Source organism: Orbicella franksi, chromosome 1 (assembly GCF_964199315.1).
Source record: "Orbicella franksi chromosome 1, jaOrbFran1.1, whole genome shotgun sequence".
Classification (NCBI taxonomy): Eukaryota; Metazoa; Cnidaria; class Anthozoa; order Scleractinia; family Merulinidae; genus Orbicella; species Orbicella franksi.
Window position 1 is genome coordinate 24,966,444 of NC_138145.1, and position 27,930 is coordinate 24,994,373.

At 37.2% G+C, this 27,930-nt stretch overlaps 1 protein-coding gene and 1 non-coding gene across 3 annotated transcripts in view; both read left to right on the forward strand.

The window, feature by feature from the left end:
* The first annotated feature begins 340 nt into the window (after positions 1–340).
* Positions 341–27,930, forward strand: part of LOC145498312 (tetratricopeptide repeat protein 37-like) — a 34,278-nt gene continuing 6,688 nt past the window's right edge. For both annotated transcript variants that reach the window (XM_081478222.1, XM_081478231.1), the window contains exons 1-38: positions 341–1,039; positions 2,164–2,307; positions 3,699–3,790; positions 5,326–5,398; positions 6,076–6,168; positions 6,304–6,333; positions 6,850–6,957; positions 7,728–7,869; positions 8,907–9,041; positions 9,614–9,715; positions 10,057–10,117; positions 10,704–10,776; positions 10,860–10,955; positions 11,596–11,652; positions 11,847–11,893; positions 12,055–12,181; positions 13,127–13,206; positions 13,778–13,877; positions 14,363–14,415; positions 15,003–15,074; positions 15,564–15,599; positions 15,687–15,771; positions 17,391–17,422; positions 17,659–17,759; positions 17,981–18,083; positions 18,545–18,637; positions 19,491–19,577; positions 19,683–19,767; positions 19,967–20,014; positions 21,270–21,348; positions 21,460–21,521; positions 21,842–21,898; positions 22,492–22,560; positions 22,809–22,883; positions 26,534–26,705; positions 27,312–27,405; positions 27,508–27,594; positions 27,749–27,876. In XM_081478222.1, coding sequence (XP_081334348.1) covers positions 917–1,039; positions 2,164–2,307; positions 3,699–3,790; positions 5,326–5,398; positions 6,076–6,168; positions 6,304–6,333; positions 6,850–6,957; positions 7,728–7,869; positions 8,907–9,041; positions 9,614–9,715; positions 10,057–10,117; positions 10,704–10,776; positions 10,860–10,955; positions 11,596–11,652; positions 11,847–11,893; positions 12,055–12,181; positions 13,127–13,206; positions 13,778–13,877; positions 14,363–14,415; positions 15,003–15,074; positions 15,564–15,599; positions 15,687–15,771; positions 17,391–17,422; positions 17,659–17,759; positions 17,981–18,083; positions 18,545–18,637; positions 19,491–19,577; positions 19,683–19,767; positions 19,967–20,014; positions 21,270–21,348; positions 21,460–21,521; positions 21,842–21,898; positions 22,492–22,560; positions 22,809–22,883; positions 26,534–26,705; positions 27,312–27,405; positions 27,508–27,594; positions 27,749–27,876 — 3,301 coding nt within the window. In that variant the 5' untranslated portion in view covers positions 341–916. The remainder of the gene's footprint in view (positions 1,040–2,163; positions 2,308–3,698; positions 3,791–5,325; positions 5,399–6,075; positions 6,169–6,303; positions 6,334–6,849; positions 6,958–7,727; positions 7,870–8,906; positions 9,042–9,613; positions 9,716–10,056; positions 10,118–10,703; positions 10,777–10,859; positions 10,956–11,595; positions 11,653–11,846; positions 11,894–12,054; positions 12,182–13,126; positions 13,207–13,777; positions 13,878–14,362; positions 14,416–15,002; positions 15,075–15,563; positions 15,600–15,686; positions 15,772–17,390; positions 17,423–17,658; positions 17,760–17,980; positions 18,084–18,544; positions 18,638–19,490; positions 19,578–19,682; positions 19,768–19,966; positions 20,015–21,269; positions 21,349–21,459; positions 21,522–21,841; positions 21,899–22,491; positions 22,561–22,808; positions 22,884–26,533; positions 26,706–27,311; positions 27,406–27,507; positions 27,595–27,748; positions 27,877–27,930) is intronic.
* Trnat-ggu (transfer RNA threonine (anticodon GGU)) lies at positions 1,411–1,483 on the forward strand. The gene has a single exon. It is a non-coding gene; the product is annotated as a tRNA-Thr (tRNA).

Consider the following 27,930-nt stretch of genomic DNA (forward strand, 5'->3'; position numbering starts at 1 on the left):
AATTTATGATGGTTCTACGCTATCCTGTTGCAGGCTTTCGGATTGTGTTGCACTTGGAATTCTCGACAAAACCTATGAAGTTTGCAATTTCAACAGCAAATTCATTTTAGGGTAAAAATCTCACAACCCTTTCTTAGGCTTCAACATCTGAACGCCTGGAATAGCACCATTTAGAGAAAGCTGTGGTAAATATTTAAGAGTAAATAGTCTGATGAATGGTTTGTAATAAAATCTAACTATTACTTTAACTAGTCCTACTTGTGGCTATCTTGTATGACAATCCCACAAAACGAAGACCCTCATATAATTGCCGAAGAGTACTCTGGATCAAAAGAGATCTGACACACCCAAAAGCACCCATATAATTGGCTCATTGGCCTCAAATACCTCGACTTTTTGAGACTTGAAGCTTTTGAATTGATCGTAAACATAACCCCTCTCCTCTGATATCACTCACAATGTGACCCGCCCAGTTCTGATGAAATTTTATGGAAGAAACAAGGTGTGTTATCTTTCCATACGTGGCTTCTATTTGTCTCAATTTTCTGTAGTCTGCGCCATCTGCTATGGTTCTACCTTCTAACATCGTGAATCCGCCCCTGCTGTCTTTTAAGAATCCATATTCAAGTTTACTTTCTTATCGGCTGCATTCTCTTCCATACAAAAGATGAAATGAAGGCGAGAAATATGGGTTAATATTGACCAAGGGTGAGGTCAAGTTGGCTGGATATTGGCTAAGTTCTTTTTTGCATGTTTATGGACCAAAACGGAGTCGAGGTCTATAAGCACGCAAAAAATGAAACGAGGAGCTACTGACACAGGGAAAGTTTCTTTGGGAACCGGGTTTCAATAAGAACCCCGCACTTCACGCACGGACTCCAGGAGATGTTTTGTGATATTCTACACAACGTCATACATGACTAGAGCGGAGCCCGCGAACGTTTTCAAGATGGCGACCAAGGAAGTGAAGACTTCCCTGAAAAATGCACGAGAGTGCATCAAAAACAAGGATTATAAGGAAGCTCTTAAACACTGCAAGGTACATTAATTAATTGATTAATTAATTAACTTCTCTTACCTTTGGAGCTTTAGCTTTTTTAACCCACTTTTCACGAAAATTTCCTTTGGTATAAAACAGTCTGAGAGCCTCAGAGATTCTGAGCTTTGTGAAATAAGCAGAACTTCACATTTTCTTCGTTTGCGAAGAATCTGTCTTTCAGACTTTACTTTGCATGCGCTTTTAATCAGGGCCAATTTCTAAGTCCTGACATTTTGAGGTATTGTTGTTCGGGTAGATTTTGGAAGAAAACAACTAGTGTCCAGTTTTCCCTCAAGAGAAAGGGAAAAGAAAGTGAAGAATGATCATTGCAGTTAATTTTCCAATTTAAGCAATTGGAAAGAAGAATGTGTGGCTTCATAGCTCAGTTGGTAGAGCATCGCACCGGTATTGCGGAGGTCACGGGTTCGAATCCCGTTGAAGCCCTGATTTTTTTCAGGCTTCTTCTTTCCAATTGCTTAAATTGGAAAATTAACTGCGATGATCATTCTTCACTTTCATCTATAACCGCAGTTCATATATGAACTATTTCATATAAACTTCACATCATTTCACTCCTCACGGGAAGATATGAACTCAACTAATTGACCTCGCTCCCAATGTGTGGCTTCATAGCTCAGTTGGTAGAGCATTGCACCGGTATCGCGGAGGTCACGGGTTCGAATCCCGTTGAAGCCCTGATTTTTTTCAGGCTTCTTCTTTCCAATTGCTTAAATTGGAAAATTAACTGCGATGATCATTCTTCACTTTCATCTATAACCGCAGTTCATATATGAACTATTTCATATAAACTTCACATCAGAAAGGGAAAAAATCTTGAAAAGAGTTTTAAAAGTTGGGCTCATTCACCCCATCTCAAGACTTTACTAAGCCACCTTAATTTCTGATATAAATCAGGACAAATAAATATTTTTAATCTCTCATCAAGAATCATACATTGTGACCTACATGTAGTAGGCTTACTATTGTTACCATTAAAAAGCATAATGGACTTTCTTGTTTTAAGGCACATTATATATCCTCAAGTTTGATTTTCAGGACTATTCAATTATGCATGCTCCAAATTATAAGGTTTTTACATTGAGGTCTTGTCACTGCACTTGTAGGCTGTGTTGAAGGCAGATAAAACCAATTACACTGCCTTGGTGTTCTTTGGGAAATGTGCATCAGAGTTGAACCAACCTGACCAGGCTTATATGGCTTACAAGAAAGCAATTGAATCTGACGAGACACAGCTTCTTGCTTGGCAGGTGAGGAAACTCCATAAACTACTTTTATTAGTAATATACATTATTTCACTCATTTAAAGGAGAAGGTCACTCCAAAATAAATTATAAACCTTGCACTAAGTCTAGGCACTCACCGAAGTTTCAGCCTCTAAAGTGCAGGTTTTCCTTATGAAATTTGTCTCCAAAGAAGCTCAAAATTTGACATCATTTCCACCATTTTGAACAGTACTCAGCAGCCAGGCATCGTTTTTGTGATGTCATTTCCTCCAAGAAATTTTGTTCATGGTTTCTGACAAGCCTTTTAACTACCACGCTATGTTATGGCTGATCTTGAGCCATATTATTTCAAGCCAAATGTGTTCCAAACCCTGAAAATAGTGAAATGGATAGTCAGTTGGAAAAATACATTTTGCTGACCTTGTGAGGGATGCCAAGTCAGTTGCAGATTTTTCTGCTTCCTATCAATTTTGAGTTGGATGGAGTGATCACATACATTTAACCACAGCCTGGCTGCTAAGTACAGTTTCAAAATGGTGGCGTCCAAAGTCAAATTTTGGGCTTCTTTCAAGACGAATTTCTTCAGGATAACAGGTACTTTAGAGGCTGAAACTCTGGTGAGTGGAAAAAGCAAATGTTTACTTGCTATAGGTGGTGATAAAAAGGTAAGCTTTTTGGAGTGACCCTCTCCCATATAAGAAAAAAAGGATAAATTACACTGTAAATTCCAAGGCAGCTTTTAATGTCAACTGTGTCTAGTAACTACGCTTAATTAGTAGAGTGCAAAATAATAGTCCCACAGACTGAAGAGTAGCTGCTAGTGGATGAGTGATAAAAAATTAAAGTTGCTGCCAAAACGTTTCTTTTACCCACCATCTTGTTTGTGGTGCATAGTGACTGCTTAAAAGATAGCTTACTGGCTATCTTGTTTAGATGAGTTACATGTAAATGCGAGCTATGTTTTAACCCTTCTAGCGGGGTAACATGACAAGCCCGGGCACCCTGCTTTCATGTAAACAGGATGTTAATGACAGTACTGGTAGACAGCATGTGTTGAAGTGAGAAAGGTGTACACGATGCTTGTTGTTGGTTGTCACCTTTGTTTGAGGATTTTCATTAGGTTTTTCTCTTCTAAATTCCTGTTTGCCCCGCATAGAGGACCCACTTGAAAAGCAGCTAGTGCAAATGCAGCTTCCTCTTGAAATGTCGTTAGTAATTGATTTTTAAATTATTTATTTTTTACTAAGCCCATCATCAAGCACATGCTACATGTGGACAACATTCGTTGCAGTATGCTGGTACAGTTAGGTACAGGTCATGGTACTCAGTCATGGTACTCAGTCATGACTTATTAAGTCTGAATGGTACTATAGTTGCAGCCTATTTGCTTTGCTTCAATTGCCATACTTTTTCAGGGTCTTGCTGCCCTCTCTGAGAAAGAAGACAACCCTCAATTAAATGCTGAACTTCCTGAAGTTTACACCAAGTTACTGCACATGTATGAGAGGTACAATGTCCATATCTACTGCATGTTTGCTTTTTTATTTCCATGCATTTTATGTGAAAGAAGATGAGATAGGAAGTCAGTTAGTCTAGAGCTCTTTGTTTTGTCTTTCCTTTATCATTTTATTCCATTAATTAAAGTTGAGCCTTTCACCATGGCTACTTTTGTCTCGCAAATCCAAAATGTTTTTTAGCAACTTAATAGTTAACTAAAGACCATTGTGGATTTGCGAGACAAATTTGAAGAATTCTGATGACTTTTGGACCTTGATTCTTGACACTGTTTAAGTGTGCAGTCAGAGTAATTTATTTAATTCCAGATACATGTGCAGAAAGTTGACAGAATGTATTCAAGGCACTGCTGCACTGAGCATTATTTCTTGCAACTTGTCTTGTGAATTTGTTGCCACAAAAGTTGCATGAAAAATTGCCCAGTATGATAGATCCCCATAAATAAACATGCCTCAAAATGTTTTCTTTGCATTATGTGTTGCATGAAACTTACTTGTGGAATCAGTTTCTACTTTTTGCAGTGATTACTGCAATGAAAACAGTGTGAGACATGATCATTTCAGGGGTGTTACATTAGGCAATGCCATGAGCAACTTTTCATGCATAGGTGCAACAAAACTAAACTGATTATTGTAACTGTGCCTTCACTGTACATACAGTAGAACCCCGGTAACTCAAACTCCCCCGCTAACTCGAACTGAGTCTCAATTCCCTTGGATTTGACCCAACTTTTCAGTCATTTCTACTTGGTTAACTCGAACTTGGATAACTTGAAAACGCCGCTAACTCATTTCCCTTGATCAAAATTTACCCCACCGATAACTTGAATTTCTGGTTCTTATGACTCGCCACGGATGCCCATTGAGATATCCCATTAGCTTATCTTATCGTGTGGTCAAATTCTAACACTAGGACAAAGACTGAAGCAATTTGATTTTAATTAGTGCAATGAACAGATCACGTATTGGACAGTTATTTAGCGATCATAAGAGTCATACCGGATGCGGTGTTACAGTTGTTACAAAATGTATCAGTTTCTTGTGAAATAAGTTTAATTTGCACTGTATTGTACACCAAAGTACTGAAAATCAATAAACTAGTAATTATTAACCTGGAAAATTGAATATTTTAATTGACCCCGATAACTTGAAACCCCGCTAACTCGAACAGTTTTTCGTTTCCCTTCAGAGTTCGAGTTACTGGGGTTCTAATGTAATTCTTTTCCAAGATTCTTCCAGTCAAACAGGACTGCCCCATTCAATGCCTAAAATTTGGTCCTAATTGAATCCTCAGGATTTTGGAAGCAATAATTTTTCCACAGTTTCCAAGGAAAATCAAAGTTTTCAACCAAGACATGTTTAAATCCAAAGGTTATTTTTCCCTTCAATAAGAAATGTAAATTCAGGGAATGAATTAATGTGGAACTTTCAAAAGATTCCAGGAGGGAGTTGAACCCATGACCTTCTCTACGCTGGTCAAATGATGTATTTGAGCAACAACATGATATTTAACCCTCTGTGTTTACAGTGACAAGGTTAAATGGATGGAAGTTGCCACCAAACTTGCTGAATTTCATGACAATCAAGGTGAATTCATAACGGTACGTCATTTAAAATATAAACATTACACCCCTGTATATATGATCTGAAAGTTATACATTCAATTTTGTGCTTTCAGCTGTGACTCTCAACATTTATTGTAAATCCATTTTCAAAGGCTATTGGAACTGAGCCATGAATGAGTGCATAATGCGAAACATGGGTCACTCATCTTAGCTAATCATGAGCTGTGCTTCATTGTTCTTAAAAACACAACTAAGACATGTATTACAATGAGCAAGTTTTTTTTCGGTGTTCGCTCTAAGCATCTCCTTTTGATTCTTACAGTGCACCTACTCCAAACATGGCCACCCAAGAAAATTCTGTTAAGATTCAACTATAGCATTTGCATGTTAAATCAATAGAAATGGTTAAAATTAATGTTTTTTTTTCTGATGGTGCACAGCCAGGGCATCTTAAGATCGATAACTATTTTTCAGGTAACTGTAGCAGTTGGTAATGTCTACAGTTTTCACTCTTTAAATTTACCCAGAATTTTATTGGTGGGCTTCATTGATGTGGGTATTGCTGCAGATAATTTGATTTCTGTTTGTTACTTACACAAGTGAACAAGATAATTGAACCCATCCATGTTAGTAGTATCTGTGGAAGTTTTGTGTAGCCCAAGCTCAGACTGGATGCATCAATTGTAATAACAACATACCTGTTGTTAACTTAGGCAGCAGAAATTTGGGAGGAGATTGCAATTGCCACTGAGAACACTGCAGAACAATTGAAAATCTGGACAGGAATTGTTGGGATTCTTGAAAAGGTTGGTTGATTTGTTCAGCATTATTAAAGTACAACAGATGTCATTGGGTATGGGTTTGACATCGTGTTATATTCCAGCCATTTATTTAATTTCTTTGTGGTCACTAATGGTATTAACCATGAATGTTTCTTCCAGAGACCATTGGAAGAGAGTGGAATTAAGAAAGTAAGTCTAAGAAATATTAATAATACACTGTAGTTTTAAGTGTTTCAATGGCAATAGCAACTTCAAGACCACGACACACCTTTGTTTCAGACAGGTGATGCATCAGAGCTAGACCAGTCTACTTGGTTATCCATAACTTTTTTCCTGGCCTTCATTGCTTCACAAAGTTACCTTGTAGATGTATAATATTCCTGTGATTACATTGTGTAGTTCAAGAAAATATCCGTACCTAGCCCACAGAAGGGATTTTTTTCTAAGACCCCCCACCACTCTGGAAATTTCAATCCCTTCTGTGGGGGGAGTATGGATATTAATATTCTCTGGAAGAGGAGGGATATTGATTTTTTTTCTGGAACTGCACTTTGTAGAGCAAATTTTAAAATTAGTATACATATCCTTGTTGTAATCTCAAAATGATGACTCTCTTCTTTTCAGTATTTTGCCTGAAAGCACAGCTAAACAAGCTTGTTGTTGCTAAACACGCTAATCCAGCTTCATTTCTGTGATCTCTTTTAGTTACAGGCAGCATATGAGAAAGTTGTTCATGGTAACCAGTCTCAAGAGCCAAACAAACAGCTTGAGATACACTTTGAAAATTACCTCAGATTTTTAGTGAAACACCAGGTAAATTACAGCATTTATAGACATGTTCACTTAAAACATCTCACTAAGTAAGGAATCGTTTTCCTCTCTATAGGAGAAGACATAAAGTAAGCTCTTTGGGTATTGAGTTTAAACTTACTTAGAAATGGGATTGTTAGTTGTTTTTGTTATAGTGGATCTTTTGTTAAATGTATGTAGTATATGCCTAATTGAAGAAATTTGTCATGAAAAAGGTCTAAACCATAAACAATATGACACAGTGGTTTTCTGGGAAACTTACAATCTAAAACTAATTTGCATTCTTACAGATTGTGTATTTGCATTAAAACCAAGAGATGATGATTATCTCTGGATTAAAACGGATCTCGTGTTCACCAGCTATACTGTTGCAAACTTGAGTTTATCTGAAAGCTCTTAATGTTCAAATTTTCCTTTGTTTTCCACTAACTTAGCTACCTTTTGGGATGGTATGGACAGTTTTTATTGTTTTTTTTTAAACTACCACTTTGGGTAGCTGACCTGTGATCATAAAATGCTACGAGGAAACAATTTTCAATATTCATGATAATGTGCATGCTTTTTCAGTCTTCCCATAATTCTGTAAAGTCGTATAGTTTATGGTTAACTTTATACTTTTGCTCAGACAATGTCTTTTTGCAATCAGGTGTTTACTAAGGTGTATGTAAACTCAATGTTTGTACTTTTTACTCCACTGATAGTTTTTTCATTGACCTTAAAAATGTAGTGTTTTGTGAAAACTGTTGATCCAGATCTCTTCTGATCTTGTGCAGGTTGGTGAAGATGATGAATTGTTCAATGATAAAAGACAGAAGATTTGCGATGAAGCTAAATCTATGATGATGTTGTTTCCTACTTCAACGTTTGCATTAGAATTATTGGGAAAGGATTTTCTTCAGTCTTTGATAACTGCACGTGAGTGTAAATAGTTTACACTTTATGAATTACTGCCAATAATGGTCAATTATTGATCATTACTGGCAATAACTCATAAGATATAGAAAAATAAAATAAAATAATAAAATTAGTTTATTTAGAGAGCAAACCACATCAGCTTAAGCAGCTGGTTTTCATGCTGGTCGTCTATCCTGGTTGAATTGGAATTTGGAGTGTTGGTTTTTGTGGAGGGAGGAAAACCGGAGAACCTGGAGAAAAACCCTCAGAGCAAGGCAAGAAAAAATAACAAACTCAACCCACTTATGGCACCGGGCCAGAATTGAACCTGGGCTATATTGGTGGGAGGAGAGCCCTGTCACCAAAGCACCATCCCAGCTCCCCTAATAGGATGGTGCACTGGAAATGCTCACTTATGCTTATTTTACAAACTAAGGATGATAATTACCAACAGAATTACCTTGTGAATTCTGAACATGGGCCAAAGTAGCCCATATTGGTGTGCACTACAGAGCACAATGCAGTCAAGAGTATTGCCACTCCCCTGGTTAGCCCTGAACAATATTTTGTCAGATTGCCCTCAAGAGTGTCTAGTTCACAGTTTTCGAGTACTAGTTAATACTCCTGGGGTGGACTAGAAAGGAACTGTACATATTAGAGTAAAAGTCATGTCCCACACCATAGTGACAACACAGTGATCTGGATTCTACTTTATTTTATTTGGCCACTCATGTTGTACTCACTTTTTAGTTTGTTGATCCTACTAGATAAAAAAGCACAGAATTAATGATAGCTAAGGAGAGATGTGGCTAATATTTCATTGTGAAAGTCACTAAACAGAAAATGTGAATAATTATCCATTGATTATAAAAATTTACTGTGTACCACACACAAGTTTCATTTTTTTTTACTGGCTCCTGTAAATACATGTATATATAATTATAGTAACTCTACGAAGAGAGCTACAGTGTTGGGAACACATTGGCCCTCTTATCTTTATCCATTGAATGAGTGGCTGAAGGTGATGCTATATGGAGTCATTGTGGTTTTACTTACAGCTACACCAGAGATGACAGATGTATTTCAGAGGCTGTGTCACATGAAGCCTGGATCTGGGATAGGCATGGTTGGACTAGGAAGTGTTTTGCTTCATCAGAAAGAGTTTTTGATGGCAAAGGCATTGTTACAAAAAGGTATGCAGAGAGTAAACGCTGTCCGGATTGACGTCAGTCAGTATCCACAGAAAAAGAAAGAATCATCATTATTTTCCATTTTGATAAATAGATTTTTAGCTTATATATTGGGGGAATACTGGACCATCTTTAACCATATCTTACTGGGGTTTCATTAAGGGCCAGGCACCAGGGAAGCTGACCGGCTGTGAGGATGATTTTGCCCAACTTGCTTGACCATCTAGTTTGACCATCTAGTTAAAAGTTTTTTCTAGTTAAAAAGTTCAGTTCAATTAGTTTTGCCTGCCTGTGAAAACCAGTTGTCCTCCTGCTGAGAATGGTAATGAAACCCCTGTCTTAGTGTAAAAACTCGTAAAGGTAACAGCAAATGATAATGTATCACAATTTATGAATTTAAAGAGGTAATATTAATATCACACGCATTCCATATCACTCAAAAAAGTATTTCTTTTAATGACTTGTCTTTGGCGAGTGGTTTACAAACCCTTCTTGTACCCTTTCCAATATGGTGAGTAGTAAAAAGGAAAACTGCAGTCGAGTGCCTAATTAAAATCAGTGTTGTTTGATTAAAGGTTTACAGGCTTTCAGTGACTGTCCTTTTGGATGGCTGTCATTCTGTCAATCACAGCTCAGTCTTCATGACTATCAAGGAGCTGTAAAAAGTGCAAAGAAAGGTTTGTGTCATAACACAAGTTAGTGTTGTTATAACTAATAATCATAGGCTGAAAGAAGTCACATAATATATTTACAAATTCAGCTTTCTCTGTCATCATTTTTAAAACATCTTGACATGAATAATAGACGTCATTCTTGGAATTTATGGACTTTCTGTCTTCAAGACAAAAATAATGAGATTTTGTTAGCAAAGAATACGTCAAATACAAAAACAAAACCTCTTGTCCCAACTACACTGTAACTGACCAGTTTCCCAGATGGGACAAAATCTTAGTCCTGTGTTCCTTTGAAGAAGTTCATTGTTAGTAATGCTCTTCTTATTTTAACGACTAATTTTCAGGTCTTGACTGTATAAACTCATCCACACCTGATAACAGACAGAAACTGCAGAGAATGTTGAGGTAAACTGTGTATGCCCTTGACTAACAGTACTTACATGGTACTACAATTGTCTTGCCATCCTGTCAAACATCAGCCTCTTCTGAAAAACATTTTGTTCATGGTTGTTATTTCTAATAGCCTTGACAACTTTGCTTGTAGTGTAAAAATTCCAATTAAAATACCTGAAGGCTCCGGTACTAACAACACTTTTTAACCTTAAATTACTTGTCATGCAAGGAAATTACAAGTATTAAGTTAGAACACCAATGTCATCTACTGTTATTGAATTATTGTCTCAAAATACAGTGGAAAGTCACTGTGGAAAGCACAAGTTATTTTACAATTCTCCTGTGTTTAGAGCTCACATGTTTGTTATTTATGGCAGTATACTACATGGCTTTAATTTGGTCCTTTACATGATTTCTGATAAGGATTATCTTTGCTTGTGTTTGCTTCTGGAAAAACATTGTAAGCTTTGATTTGTAGTCAATCAAAGCCTTCTAATACATGACAGTTATTAAAAGGACTGTAGCATACATGTACATTCAGTAGTATATTTTTACTAAAATTGTTAATCTTTGCTTGTTGTTTTTGGTTTTTTAACAGCTTAGCCAAAGCAGAGGCTCTTCAAAAACGGGGCCCAGCAACTGCAACAATGGCAAGAGACATTTATGGGAAGGTCAGGCTTGTATTCAGTTGATACTTCAGAAGTGCTGTGTCTACCTTTTTTTCTGTATTCACTTACATTTCCTCTAATTTCAGTTGTTGTCAGATGTCACAGCTGAAGAGGAGGTGGATACTCTAACTGGACTTGGTCAAACATTGCTTACTCTTGGCGATATTACACAGGCAACACACGTGAGTATTCTTTGTTCATGGAGTTTCTATCAGAACTGAGATCAAGGGTGAAAACCTAATTTTGCCTTGCTATCTAAGTGAGTGACTGTGAGATAGTCAGAAGTGTATGCGACACTGGATCGAACAGCCCAGGTTCATTACAGACCTAGACAGGGTCATTGTGTCGCATTCTAGGGCAAGACAGGTTACTCTCACATACCCCTCCCCCCTCCCACCCACCCGCCAGGTGTTCAAATTGGTATTTTATTGCAGGGGGTGTCCCATTGCTGAACTTTCATCCTATACAGAGGGGAGTAGAAAAATCCCTAGTTGCTTCATACTTCAAGAAAATGAAGATAAGCACCATCCTGTTGGGTTACTAGGCTCAAACACAGACTCTTCCTTGTAGGACTGTGTGGAGTGCGATTTGTGGTAAAATAAATTGGGAAATTTCAAATCAGTTGTATATGAGTTGCAGACTGAGACTACCTGTATGGTTAGAAAGTCTAAACTTTCATTGTGGACACTGTCATAATACAGACACTCAAACACATTGTGGTGTCCATATGAATCAGGTTTGATTGTATTACAAAAACTGATGCTAATATTTATTAACAATTTGTTATAAATTTGGAATGAATGTTGTTTTTCCTTTTTCTAGATTTGTGCCAAAGCTTTGAGCATTGATAAGAGTTATCCCTCAGCTCTGGCTTTGCAGGTATAATGTGGATTGAAGTAGTTTCATCTTCTGGGAAACTTTTAGTCTCTAAGTTTATGTCTGTAATATGCATTCTACAGGTAACTTCTTTGTAGACTTGTAGGCTCATGTATATATACATGTAATTCTGTCTCTTGCTTTTTCATTTGCATCATTAACTGAACTAAAGCTTTATTTTCTTTTTTATTTCTCAGGGTCAAATCAGCTTTCGGGAAGAGTATTTTGATGATGCAGAATTGAGGTATATTAAATCAATACTATAACACTCATTGAGCTACAATACTTTGGGAATGATGCAACGTACCTTTGTGCGAATTGTTTTGGAATGACATATCAGGAATTTAATAGTTACTTTTCAAAAAAGAAAAAAAATCATTTGACTTTGTGTCACTTTGATTGTAGGTTTTTGGAAGCAATAGAGAGGAATAAGGACTGTGCCTTTTATTATTTTCTTCTTGGCAAGTTGTACTGGGAAATGAATGGAAATCTTAGAGCTGACAAGAAAAAGTGCCTTGCTCAGTTTTTAAAGGTAGAAATCACAAATAAAACAACATAACTTGGATTCTGATAAACTTGCGAGCAGCGCGGAACATAGATACAAGACCCCTTGATCTCAGTCTCACTTCGGAAAACTTGACTTTGCTGATTACCATCAGAACTACTTTAGCAAGTCAGAATAAATGGTAGATGATTGCCTGTATAGGAGGCACACATATTTAAGCTAACAAGGTAATATTATATTTTATTAAAAACTGGATCATTGGATAATGCAATTCGAGAGTTTTCATTGGCTTAGCCATCATGGGTTATGAACCATTACACCATGCTCCACAAATATGCTAAGCATACGTGTGAGCTTTTGGGGGTGGTTTTATTTTAATTTTAGATCAGTTTTCTATATTTTGGGGGCATTTTTAATACACCAATTATTCCACTCATGCTTGTTCCACATATGAGATGATTATAGCCAATGAGGTGCATAGCACCTTGTTGGCCATCTACCATGTCATATCCAATGCGTTCTTGCAGAATAATTGTTAAATATAATAATTTAAATATTTTAATAATTGTTGTCAATGGACTGTGACATGCTTGTCTTCTTTCCAAAAATGTCCCAGCCAAAAAGCTGCTCAATATAGTCATGTAACTTTTCACAAATCACTAAAGATGGCTGCTCATTTCGGTCAGCCATGTACTCTTTCTATTTTGAACTTATTTCTGTTCATTTTCTAGCGGAATGAGTACAAATAAAGTTGTTTTTGTTGTTGTGGTCACATCTACAGGTACAAAGTAGGTTTTTACGATTCTTTTTCTCTAGAACTCATTGTTTGATTCACCCAATGCAGTCATTCGATAAAACGATATTGTCACAAGGCTTAAAAATGAAAGTTTAGAATAAGTTGTGTGGGTAATTGCATAACACGCTTCACAGAAAACCAATAAATTGTAAATCATTAGTCTGATATGTTTACAGGCAGCCAAGTTGGATCCATACTACTCCCCATCATTTCTGTATTTAGGACACTACTATCTCAAAGTGCTAAAAGATGTAAGGTACTGTACACTGTTATCAAGTTGTTTGCAAATGTCTGTGTTATTAAATGTGGTTCCAACTGACTGGCCTTTTAAACTATGCACTGTCAAACCTCCACTAACGGCCACCTCTCTACAACATCCACTTTCTTCTGTCCCCAAGGAGGGGTTTGGCTGTATAAATAATTGCTGCTGTTTGTTTTTTAATATTTTGACCAAGCTACCAAAGTAGGACAAGGTACATTATACAATTTTCTAAGATCGGTTTTGTCCATTTGTCGTGGGCCTTAGCGTGCCAATGGAACTCTTCAGCAATATGGTGGCCGTTTTAAATTCTATTGTTTCAAATAGCCATTATGGGATGCTCAGGGGGCAAATACATACTAATTTGTCCCCTGAGCATCCCATAATAGCAATTTGAGACAATAGAATTCAAAATGGCCGCTGTATCGCTGAAGAGGTCTATTGAATTGGTCATAAGTTGTTCTCAGTATGAATTATGAGCAGTTTAAAATATAATGTACTATACATTATGTACTATACACTAGTTAAATAAGTTGTTTATAAAGTTATTTTGTTTCTACACCAACAGCAAAGCCAGCTGCTGCTATCAGAAAGCATTTGATCTTGATTCAAATTCTGATGCTGCTGGAATAGCATTAGGAGATTCTCTAATGGAATTGGAAGATGAGGTAGATAAAGCAGTTTTGTTGACAAGTTTCTTCTGGTTACTGGTTGTTTTGACCGCTTTCAAAGTTAACAAATCTGATCTCTTAGAAGATTGATGTGTGATTCCTTAGTTTATTGACTAACAACTTACAGGACTTTTCATTTGATGGATGTAAAAACTGCAGTAATTTACTTGTAAAATGAGGTGTAAGACCAGGCCTCAGTTGTTCAAAGGCTGGATAATGCTATCCATTGGATAAATCTCTATCCAGTAGATCAGGGTTAAAAAAACAAACCACACTATCCGCTGGATAGTGATTTATCCAGTGGATGGGGTTAGCCACCTTTTGAACAACCTGGGCCATGAAATTATGTAATCAGAATGTGGTTACTTTTGTGAGTTGTATGTTGTTCCCCAAATAAATTTTTTACGCTTGACTTGGAATTTCATTACTCTGTTTGCTCTGAATTTACTGGGTGCCGAGATTTGGTATTTTGGTTATTTTAGGTTGCTGCACTCAACTTGTACAAGAATGTAACAGCTATGTCCTCCCCTGGAGAGTAAGCAATAATATTTCTTATAGCAATGATATGAGATTTGGCAACTTGACTGAGATGGATTATGAGTGATACTGGTACAAGAAATGTGAAATTGAAACATTAAAATGCACTGCAGATGGGCCATCTGCTTCAAACCATATCTCTGTTGATGAAACTGCAATAAACTGAAGAACCTGTTTGTATTTAAAAGAATCTGCTTTTATTTTCAGTTACTCACATACAAGTCAAGTATGTTATATAAATATAGAAAGTGGAAATTGTTTTCATTGTTTTGATAGAGTTATAGTGATGCATCTATGACAACAGGGTAAGGGAAAACAGCCATTTCAAATTTAAAAACTTTCATTACTGTTCCTATGAAGGGACCAAAAGTTTCTGTGCAGACACTTGGTATTTATAAACTTCAAGTTGATAAATAGCTACATGTTTTACTTGCCCAGAGGTGCAGCCCAACGGTTTCTTTAGAAACTAATATCTCCTGTGGAGATATCATACCATATACATTAGTTCATGTGTTTTGTAAAATACAAATACTAAGCATTCGCATCAAAAGATGCATAATGTGAGAGTGTTGTTTCTTGTTTCAGAGGTAAATGGGCATGGTTGCGACTTGGATTGTTTCACTTAAAACACAATGAGAGCACAGAAGCTATCACGTGGTAAATATTGCAAACAGTACCTTTACCTGTGAATATATGAAAGATCATATAATTTATTTGAACATCGGAAAAAAATGTGAAGACATGATTGATCATCACAGTCATATACACGACTTAAGCAGTTGCGAAATTAAAGCCTAACAAAAAAATTTACCTGCCTCCCTCGTGGCCACGTGTCAGATAAGGAATCAATATTCCTCCTTAATTTTCCCATTCATCCCCAATCTTAAAACAGTGGTTTTATCTCCTTTTTAATCAGAACAAATACATTTTTTAAATTTTAGTTTAAAAATTAGTTTCATTTCAAGGCAATTCCATAAAACAAAGATGTTCCCCACAAATTTCTGAACTTTTGTGAAATTTCTGAAATTTGAGAACCTTGGTCAGTCACAGTGAAAAAGCATGAACACCACTTACTTTGAATATAATAATTTATGAGGAGTTTTCAATTTCATTCTTTATTGCTAAAGTTTGATTCCCTTTTTGAAGCTTTCAGAGTGCCTTAAGAGCAGATCTTAAAGACAGGTATGATGTAAAGGATGTGTAACATTTATTTCTTTACTACAGAATTTCCTTCATCAGTTTAATTATTCTTATCACAATAATTTTCAGGCATTGCTGGGAATGTCTTGGTGAAGCATACATCAGTCGAGGAAGCTACATGGCTGCTATGAAGGCCTTTGCAAAAGCTGCTGAGGTCCATATTTTAGTCGGCTAGTTGTATTTTGCCTCTTGTTTGCAAATAGATATCCTAATCAAATATGCGGGCACAGTGTTAAGTAAATGTTTGATCAATGTCCCGCCTGTACATCCCTGTACATCCCTGTGCATGGAACTTGTGGTTTTAACAAGAAAGGTCTCTATGTATTATGATTTCATTCCGTTCATCTGTCCTAAAGTGAATATAGCATGCTCATAGATTGGGATAACACTTACAAGGCTGTGGTCTGAGAAAAATACAAGGAGCCCAAAGGTTTCTAACTTGAAATTCTGGGTGCCCAACACTTGAGCTTATATGAAAAGCTTTTCTAGTCACTCAAAGGAAAAAGTTAGTCACCTGTTGCATGGGGGCACCTCAAGAGCACAGCCATGACTTATTTGAAGTGCCACTATGATGAAATTCTCAATATCCGTTTCTTCACAATTTCATACACATCAGGTCTTTCCTAGAGATCTTGCCAAATTTCAATTTTCTACGAACATTAAAACTTGTGGTGTTTGGACCTTAATTTCCGAGAATTTACTGCCGCCATTAATTTTCCTTGTTCCAAGTCTTGGTTGAAAATTTGAGAAAATGACTTCATTTTCTCAAAAATACCGCACAGGTTGAAATTATGATAACAATTAATGTAAAAAATTCCATAAATGTATGAGCCAAAGTTTTTGTTATTCTTTATGCTAATTGCTGTGTTAATTGTTATTATAATTTCAACCCGTGTGGTATTTTTTGAGAAAATGACGTCATTTTCTCAAATTCTCAACCAAGACTTGGAACAAGGAAAATTAATGGCGGCCGCAAATTCTTGGAAATAAAGGTCCAAAGGACATGAGTTCTAATGTTTGTAATAGATTGAAATTTGGCAAAAAATTTAGGAAAGACCTATTGTGTGCGAAAATTTAAAAAAATGGGTATGGAGAATTTGATCATAGTGGCACTTTAAGCAATGGACCACAAGTTTTTATGGTTTATATGCTGATAAACCACGCGGCATGTTGGAAGAACACAAGAAGAATTCGTAAATCATGAGCCGCAGGTGAGTGATTTACGAATTCTTCAAGTGTTCTTCCAACATCCCTAGTGGTTTATCAGCCTATAAACCATAGAAACTTGTGGTCTATTGCTTTTATAATAATTCAGAAGACACACGGAATTTCCATGAGTTTAGTGGCACAATAAACCATAGCTGACTGAGCTATCAGAGCATGTGCATTCATTTAATTATTATGTAAAATGGGTTATTGGCCAACTTCTTTTTTTTTCTGGTGTGTTTGTGGGTTGAGACTCAGTCAAGGTCTGCAATCTTGCAAAAAACTAGGCCAATAACCAGCCATATTGACTGAACAAGTTTGGACAATAAAGAATTTATTAGATGGCTTAAAGAACACCATTTTCTTGTGCGAAACAATGGGTAATCCCAAGCTAGCTACCCATCTTGGCTGGTTGGGGAGTCATTGGACTTGGTTCATCTTACTCATTTGTGGAGCTAGCCGAATAATAAATTATATTATAAACAGAGAAAAATAAATATTGGTAATACATAAATATGGCTGACAATAATCACTCGTATTGATTATAACTTATTTCTGAATCCACAGCTTGATCCATCATCACTTTACTGCCTATATCAGTAAGTAGGCTTGGTTATCCAATTCCAGTGCTGAAATTTTTTTTCCGTGTTTTTTTTTGAGTGAGGGTATTTTTTTCTGGGAATCTAAATAAATCTGTAGGAATTAGGAGGCTCACTTTTACCCAGGAAGTGACAAGTATTTTCTTCGTTTGTGTCAGCTGACCATGTATCACCTGAAAGAAGTTCTTGTATCTACTGCTTCACTAGTAATTTTGTTTTAACCATTCTACCCTCAGGTTGGCAGCCATTAAACAACTGTTATGTGTTCACAGTGAAGCAATCAAGGAATATAAACTAATTCTGGACATGCAACTAGACTATGTTCCCGCACTTAAAGGTAATTACAAATCTGAGCTAAGTAATTTTTCTTACAAGCATTTTTGAAGTGCAGTTTTTCCTTGAGAAGTGAAGTTTTAAAAGTGCCAGTTGAACACAGTTCTGACATCAACATGTCCATTGGCATCAACATCTATATTTACACCCGCATAACTTGCAAAATCCTAGTTGGGACAGTTTACAAGTATTATAAAAATAAATAAATATCCCTTTATCATGTAGGTCTAGGAGAGACATATCTTAATCAAGCACGGTCAGCATTGCAGCAAGATTTCAATGGCAAAGCAGTTGACTGTGTGATGGAAGCTATCAATGTTTTGGCAAGGTTGGTGCTTACAGTTGTGCTAGTTGTGATTAACAACTGGTTTAGTTTTTTACTTCTGCACAGTCGTCATGACACCTTTCCTGAACAGGCCGATCTTTTCTGACAGACTGGTTCATTCTGACTCAGTGGAAGCCATCTAGCCATGCCATGATATGCAGCAGTTCAACTGTGGTGATTACAATGTCAGCAATTCATGTATTGTTCACAGTAATCAGTGGCAAGAACGAAGTATTTTGTTTTGATATGCAGCTAGTGTTCTCTCACCTGTTCTTACAGCCTTTCTCATTGGTTGTTTCTTAGTCACACTGCACTAACTTAATTTTTTCTATCACCTAGTAATAGGAAAATAGCGCATCGTTGGGGAAAAAAAAAACTGTTTCTATTGGGATGAACGAGTGGTTAGTGTGAGTAAGTGAAGTATTTTTTAAATTTCATTTTCTTGGTATTCTTGTTTTGAACAGAGCTGTCCAGTGTAGACCTGGCTTCTCTTGTCTTTGGAAACTAATTGGTGATTGCTGTACAGTTATTCACCCAGTATCTGATAGCTCCATTAGGTGAGATAACATTAGAGGGTAACGTTCTGGGTGCACATCTCTGGGCAAGGATTCTTTGGTTCCTTTGATGCACGATGACCCAAGTGGTCGTGGATCTTTGATTCTGATCCTGATCATCCCAAAGGAACGCACCCTAGGACGATGATTATTACTTAAAGAAATAGCAAACATTTTCTATATCTCTACCGAGTTATGGAAACACAATTAGCTACAGTTGAAGGTTTAGAAGAATGAGAAATACTTTGGAACATGAGCCAACCACAGGCAAAGGTTTCCGTAGCTTATTTTCGAGTTCTACAAACGTTTGACTAGCGTTTCTAATAACTTGAGGGCATCACCAGAAATATTTTCTATTTCTTTTACAAAGACTTGAGAAAGTGAAAGTGAAAAATCACTTAGCTTCACTTTTTTATTTCGATTATCAAAATGTAAATTATCTTTGCTCACACCATCATTACGATATTGGGCTACAGCTTGTGTTATGTGCTTTATTACAGAATTTTACAGGTTGTCACTTTGGCTGTAGACTGCGAGCAGTCTCTCTTTTCCTCGAAAATCCGTGGGGAAGAACGGAAACAAGTAAGCGTGCGAGCGTGACTGTGAGCGTGACGTGCGAGCGGCGATGCCACGAGCTGCTCGCTGCGAGCCGTCAAGCTCACAGTCACGTTCGCACGCTTACTTGTTTTGCGTTCTTCCCCACGGATTTTCGAGGAAAAGAGAGACTACTCGCAGTCAACTTTGGCTGAAGATAGTGGCAGATTGTGGTTACGTCTGGTCAAGTCACTATAAATGATTGATTCGGGCACTTGTATGCAACGTCGTCCGAAGTATTAATATGGTGTTTGTTCTACAGAGGGACAATTCCAGACAATCTCAAGAAGTACATTCATGGAGAGCACAGTGATCTGGACAAGAAACAGCTTCTCGCTTTGGGATCCAGGTTAGTATTGATACTGACTTCTGCTTTGAAAGTCTTGGTCATGCTGTGTGTTTAGTTATTGTTTGAACAGTAATTAATTTGATGCTATTGTTCCTTGCACTGTAGTGCTTATGGAAGAGCGCTGAAGCTACAGCCAGAATGTGGAAGTCTGTGGGGGGATTTAGGGTTCAACTGTTTTCAGCAGTCTAAGGTAGGTCAAATACCAGTACCGTTCATCATAAAATACTCAGAAATCAAAGACAAATTCTGAGGTTTCCCAGTGCACCGAGGGTTGAAATGCCTACCCACTAAAATAAGAGAGGTTTTATGACTATATGTAAGGACCACTAATTCTGTACATTTATGCATTCTGTAGTGGAGTTTCCAACTTTTTTCTTCTTTTCTTGTAGATTTTGGAAGGCGATGAGAAAGAAAAGATGGCTCATAGATCTGTACAGGTGTGGAATGAAATTTGTCTTTGAAAGTTGGTCCCTGTTTTTCGGGATTCTTCCGAGGTCAAAGTGCTACTATGATCAAAAAATTCACTTCCCTTTTTCCTTCAGATTTTAAAAGAGTGTTTGTTCGACACCTGACTGGCAAAATCTTGAGCTTCGAATTTTATCCAAAGGCTTTTTTCTTTGAGTGCAAGTTTAGGATTTCACGGTCCGCACTTTCACATTCAAGACTGATCGATTGGATTTCAGAGGGTTGGATCGAGGATAAGATGACGTTAAAGACTCACTAGCTTAAAATTACAGCGTGTAAACGCAGCTTATTGTACATGCAAAACACGAGTTTAAAAGTCTGAAAGTTCGAAACTCCCGAGCTGCATATTAATTTAGGCGCGTGCACACGCATTGCATTTTCAAACAAGTGAGTCTTTGACGTCATCTTATCCTCGATCCAGCTCTCTTTAGATTTTAAAGTTAGTAATGGCGGGCCATTAATTAGGAAAATTTCAGTCAAAATAAACAGGTGTCTTTTTGAAATGAAGGCTTAAAACTTCGGTCACCTAGTGGTTCAGTTAGATAGTTTTGAAATACAAAGAAAAAGTAGAATTGAGTTTTGGTCACAGTAGCACTTTAAGATTGATTTTAAAATTGATGTTACGGAAAGTTTACTGGCCCTCCCGGGGGGGGGGGGGGGTTACTTTGGGAATTTCTGGGTGGGGATGTGCCGCTGGGACCCTGGAACCCTTAGCCTATACCAGAGCTAGTTCAGTTGAATTTTGCTATCCTATATTAGAGTAAACTCCCCAAATCCCCCCATCTATCGTCACTGTTGAGGCTGATTTGCATAAATTTAAACTTGCCGATTTGATTTTTTTTATATATTCCCCAATTCCTGGTTTCCTTAGTTTAGATAAAATCTTCAACCAACTAGTCAGTTTTGTGAAATATTATACCCTATTCTAGACCCAAACGCTCTGATTTATATACCCTATCCTACAGTAAACTGCTTGAAAACCATACCCTTCACAGCGGCACATACCTGTATAGCCCATATATAGTCCATATGGAGGGCTGATGTTTTTGCTTTGTATCCACACCTCGAGGCACATCATGACAGTCACATGAGATAGAAGTCATTACAAAAAGGCATGGCAAAATACAGCCTAACGACACATCAGGAACATTACGTGAATAAATTTGTCGCATTACTCTATATTGCCAATCTGCTTTATTTGTTTCATGTATCAATTTGCTTCCCCAGGCCTTGAAGAAAGCAATAACCCTGCAGCCATCCAATCATAAACTGTGGAACAGCCTCGGAGTAGTGACAGCTTCTAAGGGTAATGGTGCTAGTATAATGTTGCATGGACACTTGTCAAGTTTGCCTTGGCCAGTCAATTATTTTTAATCATTTGAACTCAATTTTTTTTATAATTTTGTTTTTGCTGCAGAAGTCAACAATCCAGATCTCGCACAGCACTCATTTATCATGTCCCTCAAGACTGAACCCAATGTAAGTGTTTACTGAGCAAATTTCTTTTTTTTAAGCCAGGAGAAAATTCAAAAAGCACCCCCAAATTCAATATACACCTCTCCTCCCACCCCACCCCCCCCCCTGCAAAAAAAGCTTTGTTTTGCAATGACAGCTGACCGTTTACTTGCCAATGGTTACGTGCACTGACCAAAACAACAATATGACCACGGGCTGATTTTTGTCAAGACAGCAACTGTCGTAGATTGTCCTTTGTTCACTGTGTTGCTCTATGGCAGCTCTACAAGCTGTTTCTAAAGGGAGTTACTGTAAAACTTCCACTTTGCTTTTTCTTTTTGCAGAATGTTATAGCTTGGACCAATCTAGGAGTTCTGTACCTGAAACATGGTAAAATAGAGGTAAATAATGTTATCGATCTATCCTCTCATTACATGCTGTCCTGCCCCAATGACGGAGATGTCTTAGACTCTAACGACGTAGCACTCAAGTGATCTGCTATGTGTGTATGACTTGCTGTTACTTGGTTTTGATGTTCGCATGACAGACTACTAACAGCAGTTTATAGAAACAACACAGCCCTGTGTAATAACAGTCATCAAGTTAGCTATTCAAATCCATGTGGCTGTTTTTATGTCAAATTGATTCACTTTGGACAGACCAGTATTGCTTAAAGGAACTCAGTCACAGTATTTTGAGTTATTTTAGCCTCGTACAAAATTACCCTTCCATTGAACGAAACCTGAAAATAGCAGGTTACTAAGATAGAAAAACACCAAAGAGATGATAATAAACCACAAAGGAACAAGGATGGTTAAGGATGGAGCAGATTGACACGGATTACAAACGACGAACTTGAATAATTTAGGCTACATTTTAAGTCTTCAGAACTGACTGTGTGGATAAGTGGAATAATTTTGCCCACGTTTTAGGTCCGTGTAACGTTAAAATTTCAGGTGTGCGCTGACATTTTATGTTGATGTTTATTTGCTAGCTTGCCCACGAAGCCTTTAAGAATTCTCAAGCTTTAGATCCATCTTACACTGCAGCTTGGATTGGGCAGGTAATAAAACATTGTAACTCAAAATGCGCCTACTTGGTTGTTGCTTAATCATCTTAGAGTCAAATAAAACTCGGGGATAGTTGCAAGTCTTTTCAAGTTCTTGTAAACGTACCCAGCAAGTTAGCGAAAGTAAGAGCCCAAAGTAAAATAATTTTATCATGAGCACCATCAAGTAGTCTTAAATTACCATTTGTTTTGACGCTGTGTCTGTGGTTTATTAGTTACTTTTTATTTGTTTGAATCTGAAGGCAAGCATTGCTGAGATTATTGGGAGTGAAGAAGCTATGGACCTGTTCAGACACACCACAGAATTGGGTTCGCATGTAAGAGTACATATTTAACTACAAGACCATAATTAATTCTCTGTCATAAAACGTCCAATGTGACTGCAGCCTAATATAGCTCTTTGGCTCTTTGGCACTTTTATAGGTTGCTTGTGAAAATTACTTTCACTTCAACAGATTATTTGACTTTGTAAATGACATCAGATGTCCAATGTAACTTTTGATGGCACCTAATATGTAATATATCAAACACGAAAGACCGTGTTAGACCACATTTCTAAACACCGAGGAGAGAGTTGAAAATACGACGCGTGGCGAAGTATTTTTGACGAACTTCGAGGTGTTTGAAAATGTGGTCAAACACTGTCATGAGTGTATGATGAATCTTCTCAATCGAAACTAAAACTAAGGAGCAAAGGAAGAAATAAAATCGTAAAAATCTAGTATGTTATTGAAGATCTGATATCCAAACACCGTCACGGTCATGATTTCCTTTGTTTAAACTTGGTGAATTATTAAGAGTCCCTGTCCATAAAAATGGAAAATAACTCGGCAAGGGTCAAAAATTCGATTTCGCTCATATTTTCATGGTAGATAGGCTAGGGCATGAAAAAAACTACTGGATAGTTTTTTTGCCAAAATATCCTTTTATTTCAAAGAAATATGCAAATTACCAAATTCCGTTAAAATCGTCATTTAACGCACCATTTTATTACAGAAGTTTGAGAGCCTCGCATGCAAAACCACATCATTCTTCCGTCTTTAAAACACTCAAATATTTTTGTGCAATGTTTAAATGTGTACTGGGTTGATTTTAGGGAATGTTGCGTTGTCTTTTAGGGTGCAAAATAATTAAATTTCGAAGACATGTATTTCATTCACTTAAAAGTACTTCGTGAATATAATTAATTTTCACTATGTGCGAAACCTTCAAATGGATCAAGCTTCTGGTGGTTGAATCGCAGAAGGATGGTCTACAGATTCCTGTAAAAATTTCTTTGGGCAAATGATTGTGAGCGACGCGAGAGCTTTTCAAAGTACGTCAAAAATGCAAATATTTGACCATCCGTCGTCAAATTTCAATTGACGGGTTAGACGTATATTTTAGCATGCGCCGCATGATTTGACATATGTTAAATTGAAATAGACACAGAGCTGATAATTTCGAAATGTTCTAACCTCATTTGCTGTAAAAGGCAGGTGCAAAACGGATTTGACGTGTTTCTCTCACCATTCGTCGCACATAAACCAGAAGTTTGCTTTTGTTTACATAACGTCCGATGTACATCGCCAACTGTGAACTTATTTAACGGTCGAATACCATGAATCTGTGACCCTCTTTCGACACATATGATCACCACTGCATCTAAGTCTAAAACGGCTGAGTCATTTGTAGATAGTTGCTTGCTTTGCACTACACCAAAATATTACGTTTGATCATCATGGTTTGATGGCTTGAATCCTTGTTTGCAGCGGTTCCTTGTTCGTCACGCAATGCTGTCATCCCCTTTTAGGGGGTAGCGGTAGGACAATTTCTATCCTAATACGTAAGGCTCCGTAAGGCTTGGAATCACTGGGAGCACACAATCGTGTTGAGTAGGAAGAGATTGAATTAAGAAATGAAAAGAATGAATAGTTTACCATTGCCCCTGTTGTTATCTTTTACTCTACCACCGCTACCTACATACCCTGCGTAATACTGTAACGCTAAACTCATACCCAGGTCTTTTCGCGCTATGCAATTATTTTTGGTTTACATGTAATACAGTGGGCTACCCTTGGGGAAATGGGTGGTGACCGCTTAATGGGGGTAACCGCTTAAATAGAGGTTGGTGTACCTTGAATATTTAATTTGTCACTGTCGGGCTATAAATTACTTGGTGAACATTCAAGACAATCATGATAGACGTGTCTGAATTATCACTCGTCATGCACCTTCAATTTCAGACTCTTATCTGCCATCGCCCTTTCCAAAACAAAGTTCTTAAATTTTGGGTGGCCGCTTAATAGGGGTAAAGACAATAATGAAACCCTTATCGGAATGACCAAATGGTGGCCGCGGAGGTAACCGGTCAATAGGTGTTTTATTTATAATATTTTACTGACGATAATTTTGGACTGTATTGACAACAACATACCAATGCCTCGCCACTAAGCAAACAAAATACGCCAAATAAAATGGCATGGCCAGGGCTATTTACTCACGTAATTACTAATTAAATTTAGTCTGTTTTTCTCACGAATTAGACACGTTGTGATTTCCTATTTTTATTTCAGCTAGTTCTTGCTTCATTGATCTATAATTTGCTTATGGCGATTTTCTTAAAATTCTAGTGAGTACAGGCACGCGATTATATAAATATACACATATTATTATATATATGAACAAACAGATGAACAATGATTAAATTGTTTCAGTTATCCCGAGAGTACTCTATACAAAATAGATCAAAATGTGCAGCATATGCCGTGACAGCATTTCGTGACGAACAAATAACGGCTGTAAGATTGTGCTGCGCCGACACGCTTATCAGCAATGGTCAGCAATCGATCAAACGCAATATTTTGGCGAAGCGTAAAGCAAGCAACTATCTACAAATGACTCAGCCGTTTTAGACTTAGATGCAGTGATGTTCATAAGCGCAGAAAGATGGTCACAGATTCATAGTATTCGACCAATAATAGGTTGACAGTAGGCGATGTACATCGGACGTTAACCTTGTGTAAACAAAAGCGAACTTCTGCTTTATGTGCGACGAATGGTGAGAGATCGACTAGAAACACGTCAAATCGGCTTTGGACCTGCCTTTTACAACAAATAAGGTTAGAACATTTCGAAATAATCAGCTCTGTGTCTATTTCAACTTATTATAGGTCAAGTCGTGTGGCACATGCTAAAATATACGTCTAACCCGTCAATTGAAATTTGACGACGGATGGTCAAATATTTGCATTTTTGACGTACTTTGAAAAGCTCTCGCGTCGCTCACAATCATTTGCCCAAAGAAATTTTTACAGGAATCTGTAGACCATCCTTCTGCAATTCAACCACCAGAAGCTTGATCCATTTCAAGGTTTCGCACATAGTGAAAATTAATTATATTCAAGAAGTACTTTTAAGTGAATGAAATACATGTCTTCGAAATTTAATTATTTTGCACCCTAAAAGACAACGCAACATTCCCTAAAATCAACCCAGTACACATTTAAACATTGCACAAAAATATTTGAGTGTTTTAAAGACGGAAGAATGATGTGGTTTTGCATGCGAGGCTCTCAAACTTGCTTAATAAAATGGTGCGTCAAATGACGATTTTAACGGAATTTGGTAATTTGCATATTTCTTTGAAATAAAAGGATATTTTACCAAAAAAACTATCCAGTAGTTTTTGTCATGCCCTAGCCTGTCTACCATAAGAATATTAGCGAAATCGAATTTTCGACCCTTGCCGCGAAATTAAGAATTTGTCTGATTTTTACAGGCAGGCACTCTTAACAAGTTTGAGATAGTTCACGTTCGAAATTGAGTTTCACTTGGAGAAAAAATCAGCTTGACGCTTGGTTTTGTAAATTACAACGTTGTCATCCCTGCAAATAAATGGTTAAATATTGCCTTCTGTCCCCATTCCGGCAAAAATAAGCGAGAGAGCTGACTGAATCTGTTTGCTAACGTAACCTTCTCATAACAGGTTGAAGGAAGCATTGGTTATGCTCACTGGGTGTGCTCAGGTCTTGCCCCTAACACGTCACATGAAAATCACGTGATACTCAAAGGAAAACCAGTTCCCACTCTCTCTCATCTTCATCCTGAATACCGGAAAGCTGTGTTACAATCAGCAACTGCCCTCAGCAAATACACAGGTACTGCGTTTTTATTGCTCTTTGGATAGCATTTGCTCTTCACTTGCTTTGGATAAGTTTAAAAGAAATTGCTGAAAACTTAACTCGTGTTATTAGTGGATGGATTTTAAATGCCTGACGTCCTTTGTTAAAGGAAAAGATTCTGTTAGGAAATAGCTGCTTAAAAGAATTGAAGGATTCTAAAATCAATAAATGCGAACTACTGGAAAATATACATTCAGTGCTTTATGAAGGGCAGTGAAAATGTACAAAATAGTACACACCAACAGAACACTGAACTATACTATACTTATTATACTATGCGCGTTCTTATTGGTCGATAAGTGTGTTTAGATGAGAGTACACGGTTGTGACGCTTTAGATTCGCGCATACTTTTCAGAAATATTTTGTAAAAGCAAAAGAGTACGTTTTCCGTTTTTACATAGCCTCATGTATACACTCGGGAATGGGAGAATTCTCGAATCTGTCTCGAATTCTCCCAACCACACTCATGCTTAGATGAGGCCATGTTAACACGGAAAAAGTACTCTATTGCGTTTACAAAATATTTCTCAAAAGTACGCGCGAATCTAAATCGTCACAACCGTGTTTGCACTTTTTTTCAGATCGTTTGAGAAACAACGCTGGTGCTTACAATATGTATGGACTTTTACTTGAACATCAGAAACTCTTCTTACAAGCAGAGAAAGCATTTGAAAGGTTACATGAGTTACTTCAGTTACGGCATGAAATTATTGTTTGTATCAGTGTTTGCAATCCTTGTTTTCAATACTGAAGTTGTCTTTGTTTTATTTTCTGAAGTGCAATCAAGCTTCTTCAGGAAAGTGACACTGAAAGCCAACAACAGCATTTAAACTCTGTGCTTGTTAACCAGGCCAGAGTGCTTTGGTAAGTTGTCTAGAAGAATTAAAATGCTTTTTCTAATAACCTGTGTCAGATAAACACAAAAAAAGATGCCAATTAGCTTGAGCGGGAAATACCTTTAACGTTTAAGTCTTTATTTTATTATTTTTTTTTATGTGTGTGTGTGTGTTTTCATTAGTTCACTGGGTCGTTACAAGGATGCAGTAGCGCGTTACCAAGCTGTGAAGCCGCTGACCATGTTTCATGATGTCTGCGGGCTCGCTCTATCACTGTTCATGGCAGGTCAATCGAAAGAGAGCTATCAAGGTGACTAACTCACGATTCTGTTCAAATGTAAAAAATGCAATTATGTTTCAAGTG